Source organism: Chionomys nivalis, chromosome 20 (genome assembly GCF_950005125.1).
Source record: "Chionomys nivalis chromosome 20, mChiNiv1.1, whole genome shotgun sequence".
Taxonomy (NCBI): domain Eukaryota; kingdom Metazoa; phylum Chordata; class Mammalia; order Rodentia; family Cricetidae; genus Chionomys; species Chionomys nivalis.
In genome coordinates this window covers 15,529,022-15,542,511 of record NC_080105.1, presented here as the reverse complement: position 1 = coordinate 15,542,511, position 13,490 = coordinate 15,529,022, and the positions used below count along the sequence as shown (strand labels likewise).

Here is a 13,490-nt window from a genome sequence, read left to right as displayed (position 1 = left end):
CCCCTCTGTATCCTCGTGAGTGAAATCCTGTACCCCGCCTGGCCTGCATCCTTGTCAGTGGAATCCTGTGCCTTGTCTGCATCCTCGTCAGTGGAATCCTGTACCCCGTCTGCATCCTCGTCAGTGAAATCCTGTGCCCCGTCTGCATCCTCATCAGTGGAATCCTGTACCCTGTCTGCATCATCAGTAGAATCCTGTACCCGTCTGCATCCTCGTCAGTGGAATCCTGTACCCCGCCCCTCTGCATCCTTGTCAATGGAATCCTGTACCCATCTGCATCCTCGTCAGTGGAATCCTGTACCCTGTCTGCATCGTCAGTAGAATCCCGTACCCCGTCTGCATCCTCGTCAGTGGAATTCTGTACCCAGTCTGCATCCTCATCAGTGGAATCCTTTGCCCCGCCCGTCTGCATCCTCACGTTATCCTCAGCTCACACCTCCTGAAGCCTCTTCTCCTGCCTTCCTGCAGGCTAATCCACTTAGAGCAGTAAGTGATGTTGGGGGATTTCTGTGGGGGAAAACAATATACATCAAGGCAATGTGCTGCACGCAGCACGTTTAAGTGAGCCGGTCTTCAAGGCTCAGAGTTGTGCTGAGAGGGTCAGCGGAGCACAGTAGGAAGTGACAGACTGAGTGGAATAAAGATGCCGGGCATGCTATTAGCCAAGCTAGGTCTCGACACCAAGGGTTGATCTGCAATATTTCCGGGATCAGTTTGTTTACCCTATCAACCCCTTTGTGTTCTTCCTGGATCCCGAGTCAAATGACCACAAGTGATTTCATCTAAGGCATGCAGAAAATGTGAAGAAATCAAAGGCTCCCTGTGATGGGGGCTACCTGTCCAGGGAGGCAGTCTTTACCCAACAGTCAGCATGTTTTTATTACAAGATATAAAGAAATTGGGACAGCTTAGGTCCCTGAGAATTGCCCTCAAATCGAAGTTGGGACTTGCGATAGGTACTGGCTGAGCAGGACCTTGGGAAGTTATCTTAATGTTTATCTTACATAGGCTCTTATAATAATTACTGGATTCCAACAGGTGACCTTTGTGTACTTGATGTAGGGCTAGTGTAAACACTGAGAAAATGGATGCTGTAACATGAGCTATAGAGCCACCAGCCACTTTCAGAAAGGTCCTTGCTATTAGGAGGCTTATATTGCTTTTATTCAAATTTCCCTGGGTTTGTAAACTTGGCTTCCGGGTCAAACTTTCCCTTAACTTTGACAAGTCAAATTGCGCTACTTTATCAAGCTTACTTATTTACGACCCTGGTTTTTATAGTAAGGCCTTTGTGCAGAAAGCCAAGATAAAGGGTGACTAACCAAGGACTTGTGTTTGCATTTTGGGGGGCATCTTCTTTGTGTATACAGGGATCCTTTTGCTACTGTGAAAAGCGCCCCCTTTGTCTTTGTTATTTATGGAGGAATGCTGGGGAGGGGGAATCTGCAATTCCTCTAGTCCTCCTAAAGGCATTTTACTGCTGTCTTACAAGGTGAGGCTGATCAACACACACCAAAGGCCACTTTAACATATCAAATCCTTCCGCAGCCCATTTCAGTCACCCCTCGTTAGCTTTAGAGAAGCCTCCTACCATACTCTCCTAGGTTCCTGAACCAGACGGGCCTTCTAGAACTCCGATGGGAAGGAGGAGTAATACCTCACAGATCCGTGCACAGAAACCTTGGCTTTCTGTCTCCTCCTCTGATAAATGTTTATTACTGACTTGCTCTTTCTTCGTTTCCTCTCCAGGGCTTTCACCGGGTTTGAAAAGCATGTATTAAACAATAGACATAGCAACCATTCTTTACACCAGATGAATAGGCCCATAAAAGCTGCAGTCTACAGACCAACTGAATAAGCTAATTTAGCAAATGCCTGTGTGCCTTACCCAGCTGGGGGTATCGCTGAGGTAGGTTTTTTTTCCCCTTAAGACTACTTTAAATGAACCAAAAAGCTAAAGTTAATTACAAATGAGTGTCAAAATATCTTCCTTCCTTCCTTCCATCCGTCCTTTCTTTCTTTTCTTCTTTCTTTTTGTCTGAAATGACTTAAATTTGGGCAGCATTGGAGACTGAGCAAGTAGTGTTCATGGAGGTGTGCTGGAAAAGTCATTGGCCTTTTGGTGAGTGTGAGAAACGCCACGGCGATGGGCAAAGTTCGACTCGGGACTTATCCTTAAAACTACAACCATCAAGGCCAGCTCTGTGAAGGAGGCTGGAAAGCTGTCTTGCTGCTGATGGTATTAAGTTGATTTTACACATTAAGCTTGAAGCATTGCGGCTGCTCTGTCATTGTTAACGGGTTGGGTTAAAATGTCCAAATGCTTCCAAGCCCCCACTGATCTAATAAGAAGCCTGCACTAGGAGCTTCCAGTGTTTCCTAAATACACATTTAAAGATCCTTTTAGGATTGCATTCTCCCAATGCTAGATTTTGTAAATTGTTAAAATGTTCAAACACACGCAATGCATTAGCCTCATAACCACTCAGACTCAGCAACCACGAGCATCTTCCCATTAACCATCCCGTTGTCTTCCTGAACTACAAGAGCGGTTTCCAGAGGCCACATGCTCTCGTTCTTGTATGCACAACGTGTCTCTCAAACTTTTGCACCACTGTGAATCATGATCCCATTACAGACTAGGACTAAAGGCAGACAGTTGAGGACAGAGCTACCTACCTCAGGGGAAGGGGACGCGGGCGTGGAGTGAAACGCATCTCCTCCGGAAGCAGTGGTGTCTGTGTGATTTTCTTTTCCTGGGGAAATTAACTGAAGGAAAGAGAAATAAGAACAATAAAAAGAAAATATATCATGGTATCTGGAGAACACGACAGCATTCACAGCCAAACTGCTCTGTGGTTATGTTCATCTGAGGTTAAGCTGTAAACAGATTATTGGGGGTGCACAGACACACTGGTAATCCCTGACACCCCGGGTTAGCAGGAAGATCTCTCTATGGGGACATCCTCCTGGCATAGTTTTTCCACAGTGTCCTTGGACTTCTCGTTTTATTTAGGAAACTCATGTCCAGGACAGTCTGTGTTTTAGAAAACTAGAAATCAAGCCGGGCGGTGGTGGCGCACGCCTTTAATCCCAGCACTTGGGAGGCAGAGGCAGGTGAATCTCTGTGAGTTCGAGACCAGCCTGGTCTACAAGAGCTAGTTCCAGGACAGGCTCCAAAGCCACAGAGAAACCCTGTCTTGAAAAACCAAAAAAAAAAAAAAAAAAAAAAAAAAAAAAAAAAAAAAAAAAACTAGAAATCAAATTTTTGTATTTGGGATTGAGTAGCAATTGCTACTGGCAGGGCAAAAGGATCGGCTACCTTGTAACTTTTTTCTTATGTATGTAGAAGAGTTGACGTGGGGGAGGTGTCTTCATTTGAATAACCTCGGAGAAACCAGAGTTCTAATTCAAAGGCGGTATCTGGCTTTTCAACCCAGGGCGCATCTAGCCAATCAGCTCTGTGGTGACAGCCCCGTGCTTGTGACTATTGTCATTTTCTGTTGAAACTTGAGGCTGCAGCTTTATGCGTCAGAAAACTTATATCAGATACTTTCCTTGAAAAAAAATGAAGGCATTTGGACCGCACACACCCTTTACGTCTTCTCCTTCCTGAAGTTTGTCGTGACAAAGACGCGGAGGCGGCAGCCAGCCAGTTTATCAGCTCATATTGTTGCATCCTGATTTTACACAGCACCAAACCCAATTCATATTGCCCGCCTCCAGTCAGCATGCATGCTCTCTTAATACCCTGACTTGGACCTGCCTTTTACCTAAATCCAGGTTTATTAATAGACCAGCATTCTCAGTTCTTTGTACTTGTAAGGACAGCATACAATAGTTTCAAGACTGATTTTCTTAGAAAAATTGTAAACTATGTATCAATATGTTAAAAGGTAGCTGCTTAGAAAAAAATGCCCAAATTGTATCTCCTTCCCCCTGCCCTCCCCATGAGAATAACTAACGTGGTTCAGAAATTCTTAGTTATTTCCCCCAGTACTTTTAATTGCTAGTGCACCTAAATCATTCTCATTATGAATAGGAGGCTTAGAGACCCAGAAGTACAAATAGGCAAACAAACAAGCTCCCCAGGCCAATGGTTTCAAAGACCTACCTGGCTTCTGTTCGGTGATAAAAAGAAGACTCATTGCAAAGATAAAAAATACCAAAAAATAATGCTGAAATCTCATTTTTTTTCTTCCTTTTTCCCCCCCTTACATACAAGTGAACAATAGCTCTCCAAGTAAAGAAGCAGTCTGTAAATACTCTGAGCAGTATCTGTCCGTCTCACCCCGCATCCTACAGCCAGACTTCAGAGGGCTGCCAGCGGCTTTTTCCAGAGGAGGTTAATGATCACGTAAGACAAGGTTACTGGTGCCCTGGGCTGTGGTCGGAGCTCCCGAGCCTCAAACCCCTCCTCCGTTCCTCTCTGCTTCTCCCGTCACTCCCCTTTATTTCCATAAGCAAATATTGGTGAAGTGGACCATTCAGGCCTGCAGCAACTTCAGTGGGAAGTCTCCCCTGCGAAAGCTCCAAGGAGAGCGACTCCGAGTCAATCTGTTTATGAAGGAAAATGTAAAACAAGGCACGGCCGGCCTCTTCTCTGCATTTGCATCTGTTTAAACTTTGCATTGCCCATATTGGTCCCACATGCAGAAACCGGTGGAAATGACAGGAAGTTTCTCTTTTGTCCTCTCGCAGAAGGAATGCAGAGCCTTTCATTTAAGATTCCCAAATGCTTGGTGCCAAATCTGTGTTGTAGCGCTTTCTCTTTGCCAAGCCTACAACAAAGTGGTGCCTTTTTATATTAAACCTCCAAATGGCTTAATTTGTGTGGGTTTCCATCATCAGATTGCCGGAGTTTAGAGTGTTCAGAAGGAAATCTGCGAAATGTTTATCTTTTTATTTAAGTGCAATTTAAAAAGTAATGGAGATCATTTTCATCTGCAGACATCTAAGAGTTGTCAGAAGTTCAGGCAAGCAGGGCCCAGACACAGAATCAGTCTCTGTTGTGAATGTGTGTGTGGTGGAGCGTCAGGTAACCACAGGCACACAGACCATACTATAGATGAAGAGAGAATTTCTAGTTCATCTCCAAAGAAACAAAAGCAGTCTAGTTTTGTCTTGCACACATACCAGGAGCTCCTGTTTAAGGGCTTTCTTACTTATAATAAAAAGCTCTTATATGTGAGAATTATTGTAATTATTTTAAGCCAGAAGGACATGTAATTCTACTCTGAAATATAAACAGACCCAAGATATTAAATCTAGAGTGCATGTGACTGGTTGTGAACTCTTATATTTTGTTATATTTGGTGTCTTTAGAGTCAAGTGGTGGGCACATACAACCTTGGGCTTCTTAAGGTTTGGAATTCACGTGCAATTTGTTTTGATCTTACAAATCAGTCTCTAAAATTCCATCTCTGCCTAGTTATGCATTGCAGTTTATACAGAATGTTTTCTAAAACTCTTTAAAACATTTCTTTTTTAGAAATTATTTAAGGCCCACTGTGTCAGAAGGCAGAGGCAGGCAGATCTCTGTGAGTTCTAAGACAGCCTGCTCTACATACTGAGTTCCAGTACACCCAGGACTACACAGCAAAGAGACTACATAATAGTAATAATAATAATAAAAGGGTATTTAGTATGTATGGGTGTTTTGTCTGCAGGTATGTCTGTGCACCATGTATGTGCAGTGCCCACTGAGGCCAGAAGAGGGCATCAGATCTCCTGGAGCTGGAGTTACCAACAGTAGTGAGCCCTAAAATGAACCCAGGTTCTCTGCTAGAGCAGATCCCGTCTCAACTGCTGAGCCATCTCCCCAGACTTGTTTTTATGGTTTTTTGGCTTTGTTTTCTTTTAAGAATTTTTAATCCAGGAGCGGTGGTGATGCATGCCTTAATCCCAGCATTTGGGATGCAGAGGAAGGTGGATCTCTGAGTTGGAGGCCAGTTAGGTCTAGAAAGTAAGTTCCAGGACAGCCAGGGATATGCAGAAAAACCTTGTCTCAAAAAGCAAAACAACAACAAAACATTCTTTGAATGTATGCTGTGTGTATGTTTGCCCAAGAAGGGCAGAAGAGGGCATTGGATAACCTGGAGTTCAAGTTACAGGCAATTGTGAGCCCCAATACTGGTGCTGAGAACCCAGTTCAGGCCTTCTGAAAAAGTAGCAAGGGCTCTTAAGTACTGAACTGAGTCTTCTACCCGAGTACTCAGTCTTTTTAGGAATGAAATAATGATCTAATCCAGACATCAAACACTGATTTGAAATTAACTCCCAGGTGGGGTGGCACTCACCGTTAATCCCTGTAGTTAGGAGACAGAGTGCAGGCAGGTTTCTCTGAGTTTAAAGCATTTCTGGCCTACACAGAGAGTTTAAGGCCAGCTTGGATTGCAGAAGGGGACCCTGCTCTTACTGGAGAACCTGGGGTTCCCCTTCATGAATTCATAACCTGGATCAATAAAAGAGTTTTAAAACAGAATTGAAAGGAAGGTCAGGATAGTTTTATTAGAGTTTGACAGATGAAAAGGACAGGGAACGCCAGATGTAAATCTTGGAAGCTGCCCCGAAGAGAAAGACGAAGAGGAAGAGAGGAAGCCATGACTCTTGTGTGTGGCCTCACAGTGGATGATGGAAGCAGCTTCAGAGAAAGCAGAAAAGCCTAGAGAGCCACAGAGAGCGTGTACACGTTTGGGAATGTGTTAGAAAGAAAAAGAATAGATGAAGAAAAAGGCAAAGTTAGAGTTTTCTGAGTTCAAGGCCAGAGTGAGCAGCTCAGAAGGGAGGATGGTGGCAGTACTACCCAACAGCGCTCGTTATCTCTCATATGGAGATAAATTCTCAACACTTTTTAATCCTTACGCTTGGAAGGCAGAGGCAGGCAGATCTCTGAGTTTGAGGCTAGCCTGATCTACAGAGTGAGTTCCACCTGTCTCGAAAAGCCAAAAGGAAAAAGGAAAAATTGTGTGTCACCACACCTGGCTTCAACAGTTATTTTTACAAGTACGGTGACAAATGATTACAGAGCTGATGACAACCGAAATGCCAGGCACAGAAACACCAGGCACAGAAACGCCAGGCACCGAGCAACAGGGCCATATGGTCAGCATTTCTGTGAACACGAGGCAGCAGTCACGGTCAATCATTCTTCTTGGCACTAAAGAAGAAGGTGTGGAGAAATCTTGGCCAGAAACAGAGTCAGAATGATGCAAGCGGCTCTACAGAGAGCACCCAGCATGCCACTGCATGAAATGATGATTTAATCCGGGAACTCAGGAGGGAGAAGGAGTTCAAGGCCATTCTGGACTACGTAGGAGTTCTGGGCTAGCCAGAGCGACTTGTAGATCCTGTCTCAGACAAAGAAAAGGAAGGCATCCAAACTGTCTTCTCAGTTCTCATCTCCCCATAGCTTCGTGCAGCTCTCGCCTGTCATCAGAGAGTATCAGAGAAGTTTCCTTTGCAATGGACTATGGTAGTTAGTACAGAGTTGCCCCCTGACCAAAGGGTAGAGAATAAGATCATGGCGTGCTGGGCCCTAAATGGGATATGAGTGTCACACCCAACCCTAAGACTCGGGGAATATGGTACGAGAGGACTGGGAAGAACGTAAGAGCCAGAGGTTGGGGGAGAGGCTGCAAAACAGCATCTTTAGGACAAAACCTGGCTGATGAGCTCATGAACTCACTGCAACCGTGGTCATCCGCACAAGACCTACAGAAGATGACACCCACCGTCATTTCATCAGGGAAGGGGGAAGGGCTCCTAGCCCCCCCTCCCGAGGGACCATTAGCAATTACTGGGGAAACGAGTACCCCTTTTCCTCAGTGGTCTAGCCACTTAGAAGTTGTCCATGCTCCAGCAAGTAAACCTCCCACCCCAGTCTCACACAGCAACACAGTTAAACTCAGAAGTCAGACACAAAGGCACAAAAGTGGGGGGGTCTAGGGAGGGAAGAAATGTTTCCATGGGAGAAGGAGGGGGTAGGACAAGTCAGTGGCAGTGTAAAAGACTAAAATTCATTATATATTTGTATGATGACATCGAAGAGTACCTTCTCTTTTTTTCCTGTTGTGTGTTTTGTTTTTTGAGACAGGGTTTCTTCGGTACCCTTGGCTGCCCTAGAACTCGCTCTATAGACCAGGCTGGCCTCAAACTCACAGAGATCTGCCTGCCTCTGCCTCCTGAGTGCTGGGATTAAAGGTATACACCACCACTGCCTGGCTAATGAGTATTTTTTAAAAATCAAGTTCAGTCTGAAACTCAGGGTGCAGTGGGTCGAATAAGAATGGCCTCCATCGACTTTTGCGTTTGAATACTTGGTCACCAGGGAATGGCACTATCAGGAAGTGTGGCCTTCTTGGAGGAAGTGTGTCACCCAAGCCAAGTCCAGTGTCTGTCTCTTCTTGCTGCCAGCCTGTCAGGATGCAGAATTCTCAGCTCCTTCTCCGGCATCATGTCTGCCTGTGTCCTGTCATGCTTCCTGTGTTGACGATAATGGACTAAACCTCTGGATCTGTCAGCAAGCCCCTATTAAATGCTTTTCATATAAGAGTTGCTGTGGTCTTGATGTCTCTTCACAGCAGTAACCCCTAACTAGGATCCAGAGTGTGACCCTGTGTGGAAATGAGGTCATTGCTTGTTTTGGTGGTACTGGGGATTGAACGCAGGGCCTTGTACATGTTAGGCAACCAACCTATCACTTAGCTATATCCCCACGAGATCTTTGCAAGTGTAATTAACATTGAAGCCATACTCCTGTAGGGTGACTGTAGCGCCGGCGCTATGGGACGGTTCGCGAGCCGGGCAAGGGCCTGGAGATTAAGCAACACAAGAGGCGTGGGTCATCCGTGAAGAGAGAATGCAGAATGCTGTTTATTCAAGCTTAGAGAAGGCCTTATATACCTAACTGCTGCATAGTGGAAATCCCCCAGGCACATGGAAAATTACCAGGCTCAAGACAGAGCAAACAACTCCCCTGTAGCTAACCACCAGGGTGAGCAGAGTGAACACCAGAACAATCAAGATGTTTTGCCAGAAACTTCAAGCTATCTTCAATATGAACCCTGGGAGGAGGGGTAGACCTGTGGGCCCTACAGGTGACTTCCAAATCTGCCATGATATCTGTTCTATAGGGAAAAGAGGATAGTTAGATGTGTGGACGTATGCCTTTCATCTCACCACTCAGGAGGCAGAGGCAGGAAGATCTCTGTGAGTTTGAAGCCAGTCTGATGTGCAGACATAGTGGATTTCAGGACAGCTAGGGCTACAAAGTGAGAGGTGTTTGTTGTGGGAAACCCTGCAGAGTTGAAGAAACAGTTGGAGGAAAAGGAGGAAGAAGAGGAGGAAGAGGAGGAGGAGACAATACTCAATGGTAAACAAGGAGAACACCAGGCAACAGAGGTAGAAATTAGAGCTGAGTGTGTTGTGTCATACTGTAATACTAGAGCCTGGGAGACAGAGGCAGGAGGATCAGGAGTTCAAAACCAGCTTCTGCTACAAAGCCAGTTAAAGGCCAGCCTGGGCTACATTGGTCTATGTCTTAGAAACAAACACAGAATGAGATTTGAAGCTGTTGCCACCAACCAAGACATAAATGTCAAGAGGCTTAAAGAGAACTAGAGAAGGTCCATTGTTTGACACCTGCCCTCCAACCCCCCAAAAATCAGTTCTACTGACTTTGATTGTGAACTTTTGGTCTCCTGAAATACAACAACAAAATGAATAAACAATTTCTGTTGTTTTAAGCCACCGAGTTTGTGATACTTTGTTATATCAATCCTAGAAACCACGGAAATTCAATGTATACATATATCCTCTGTATCTGTGGAGTCTCTATATAATTTGCTTTTATTTATTTTTATTTTCTGTACAGGCTCTCATTGTGTAGCCCAGGCTAGTCCTGAGCTTGCCATTGTTCTGTCTCTGGGATCATAAACACACCCCACCACATGTCCTAGCTTCTATTTATTTTAATAAAATACACTTGTTTTATGGTGTTATATGGTGCGTGCCAGACCATGATCTTATAATAGTTTTTAATCTCCATTTTATACAGGAAATAACAAACTCAGAAAATTTAGTGACTTGCCATGTATTGAGTAAGCAAATGCAAAGTCAACATGAGGTCTTGGCTCTTCCAGCCTTCTGACCCCGTGACCCCTGCAGTTTTCTTTGTTCGTTTTCTTCTCTTTTTTTTTACATTTTATGTCTTTATATGTGTAGGCATGAACACTTGATTTGGAGGACAGCTTGGGTGAGGTGGTTCTCTCCTTTCACTTTGTGGATTTTGGAATTGAGCACAGGTGGTCAGGCTTGGTAGTAAGTGCCCTTATGTCTGAGCTGTCTCACTGGCCCACCCTCTGATGTGTGTGTTCGGTGTAAGAGTGTGTGTACACAACTGTGCTGATGGGCTTGCTCATGTGTACACCAGTGGTGGTCAGTGGCTGCTGTCAGGTGGGCTTTATTTGTGGCCATTCTGTTCTTTATTAGACCACCGGGTATAGACAGGAAAAGAATTACAGCTTCACAGAATTAAACAAATGCAACATAAAAGAATACAACACATCTTTGCATCATTAAACAAATGTTCCACAGCAGAAGCAAATGTAGCACACCTCAAAATAATATTCAACAGTCAGCTTTACACAGCCTAGAGTCCTCTCAGAAGGAGTCTAAACTGAAGCATTGCTCAGATCAGGCTGCCCTATGTACCTTTGTGGGGCACTGTCTACTTGGTGGATGAGGGTACCATCCTCTGGACATGTGTTCGTGGTTTACGTAAGAGAGCTAACTATGTCTAAGCCTGGGAGCAAGCAGAGGGCTTCCTTGGTTTCTGATTACCCGGCTTTCATCAGTAATCCACTACACCCCGTGAGATGGAATCAACCCCCTCCTCCCCTCAGTTGCTTTTGTTCAGAGTCTTTTAGAGCAGCAAAAGAAAAGAAACTAGGGCATCCTAAAGCACAGGCAACCCATAGAGGCATCTGTCTCAAAGTCTGAGTTTACAAAGAAAAATATGAATTGGTCTATGTTTCTTCAAATCACAACACATTGTTTGGTGTACGGTTCCACGTAGGGCTGTCAGGTGTTTGGAATTCTTCTTCTTATCGTGTGTATGGTGCGTATAGGTGAGCACATGCACACTTGTGGAGATGAGGGGACAGCTATGAAATTGGTTCTCAGCTTCCTGGGCCTGTGCAGCAAGCCCCTTTACCCAGTGACCAGGCCTCCAACTGACCTTAATTTTCTACTAGCATTCTTGGGTCCCGGATTAGCACTGATGAGGAGGCTAACACCCAAGCTGATAGCTGGTAGAATGAAATAGTAAGAAATGAGTAGTTTTGAAATCTGTAACCAAAATTGGCATTCCCTCTACTCAGAGAAAATGGTGAATTAGACATGTTGTAGATATCAAATGTATAAAATTAGAATATTGAGTGTGGTAAAAACATTTACTCAGTATAATACTCACTCAAAAAATTTTCCCAGGGTCTTCTTGGGTATATGTGCTGGTTGAAAAAACATTACTGAACATAAATGCAGCATCCAGTTAATATCTGAGCCAAAACATATATTTTCCCAAGAACCCCTAATGCCAAAAAAGGGACACACTTTTGAGAGGATGACTATCTCCCTAACCCTCATATATCTGGCAAACCTGACAAAAATAATGTGGTCCATGGGTATAATAGACTCCCAACGTCGTCCCACACAAAAATAATAGAGTAATAACATATGTGAGATCTTCAGGGGTGACTCCCATCCTGCCAGCTGAGCTAGCATGGTTTCTCTGTTCCAGAAGAAGCAAGCTTACTGATCGGTGCACAATAGTCCAGTGAAGAACAATTTAGATTAAAAATCACCATCTTGGGGCTAGGCAGGTGGCTCACGTGTTAGAGTGCTTGCTGGGCAAGCGTGGGGATCTGAGTTCAGGCACCTAGTACCCGTGTAAAACATCAAGCATAGCAGCGTGCAATCCTCTGGTTGTGGGAGTGGACACGAAAGGTTCCCTCAAGCTTCCTTGTCAGTTTGCTGGAATTAGAGAATTGCTGGTCCTGCCCTCCCCCCCAGAAAAAGCCGGTGAGGGAGGTGATCTATGTGTCCACACTTGTACATACACACACGCAACACCCACCAGATGTGTCAATCTGCCGGCTAGAGGAGGATCCCCTGCAGTCAGACATGCTGGGTCTGCCCCATCTCTCCCACTTGTTCCTTCACTCCTGAGCTTATTCCATCCAAGACAGTCTCAGGAATTTTCATCGTAAACCCAGTCACTCCTAGGCAATAATTATCATTAACTGGATAAATTGCATGCGCTTTAAGACTTCTGACACACGCTGCTAGAATTCTTCAGTGGTTTTGAGATATGCGGGCTTTTTCCTCGTTGTTGAGCTATAGAGTCTGAAAGTCTGGGATGTTAGCGCTAAGCAGATAACACAAACAACTTGGGACTCTTAGCTTGGAGGTTTAGTTCCTAACCAAATTGGAAGTAGTTAGGTGAGGCATAAGCCACATGACCTTACGGCTTAAGCAACTTCGATTTTCTTGCCCTGGCTTCTATCACTCAGGCATGGCTTTACTCAAAAAAGAAAAAAAAAAAAGATTCTTTTTTTTCAAATCACATCTTCACTTAAAAAGTGAGGCAGGGCAGGAGATGGCGCGGAGGCTAACAGGGCTTGCTGCCTTGCCAGGGGAATCAAGTTTGCCAAGTTTGATTCCCATTGTCCACGTTAGGAGGCTCACACCTGCCAATAACCCCAGCTCCAGGGGATCTGATGCCTTGTTTTGGACTCAGAGGACACCCACACCATGGCAGGCATACATACATACATGCATACATACATATAAACACATAACGAAAACATTGAAAAATACTGGATATAAGTGATGTCATTCTAACTAAAAATCTGTAAAAAAATAAAACTCAACTGGACATTTAGAGTAAAGCGTTTAGACGTTGGGTTGACATTACAAAGCTCTCTGATTACCCTGCCCATTTCTGAGATAGGGTATCATGACATAGAGTCTCACTATTTAGCTCTGGCTGGCCTGGAACTCTATATATAGACTGTGCTGATTTAGACCACAAAGAGATCTGCCTGCTTCTGCCTCCCAGGGAATGTGACTAAAGGCGTGAACCACCATACCTTGATACCCTAAGCTGTGGTTCTCTGTTGATCGTCTTTGAGGGTCTAGAGCTATGGCTCAGTGGATAAGAGTACATGGTTCTCTTGAGCTTAAAATTCCCAGCATCCATATCAGATGACTCACAGCCACAAGCTCCAGGGGTATTTGATACTTCTGGCTCCTGGGTGCTCTGCCCTCACAAATAAGGACCTACACACGAACACACACGTGTGTAATTTAATGTAAATATTTTGCCCCTAAAATAAATCTTGAAAACATAAAATATTATCAGGTGGCAGCATTTTGCTGCCATATTTGTGTGTGTGTTTTACAATTTTATCTTTGTGTTTGAGTTTGTG

The 13,490-nt window shown here is 44.5% G+C and overlaps 1 protein-coding gene across 1 annotated transcript; it reads right to left on the bottom strand.

Moving 5' to 3' along the window:
* Nucleotides 1-2,680: 2,680 nt before the first annotated feature.
* Nucleotides 2,681-4,190, bottom strand: Apela (apelin receptor early endogenous ligand). Its single transcript, XM_057752153.1, has 2 exons — nt 4,115-4,190; nt 2,681-2,769 (listed from the first exon to the last, which is right to left on the bottom strand). Exons 1-2 carry the CDS (start codon nt 4,188-4,190, stop codon nt 2,681-2,683), a joined length of 165 nt encoding a protein of 54 aa, XP_057608136.1.
* Between the last annotated feature and the right edge of the window lie 9,300 nt (nt 4,191-13,490).

Excerpts from the sequence above, each read along its gene's own strand:
- Apela (XM_057752153.1), bottom strand. The coding sequence starts at position 4,190 with ATGAGATTTCAGCATTATTTTTTGGTATTTTTTATCTTTGCAATGAGT. Across the intron at positions 2,770-4,114 it reads TATCACCGAACAGAAGCCAG|TTAATTTCCCCAGGAAAAGA; the intron begins GTAGGTCTTTGA and ends TCTTTCCTTCAG.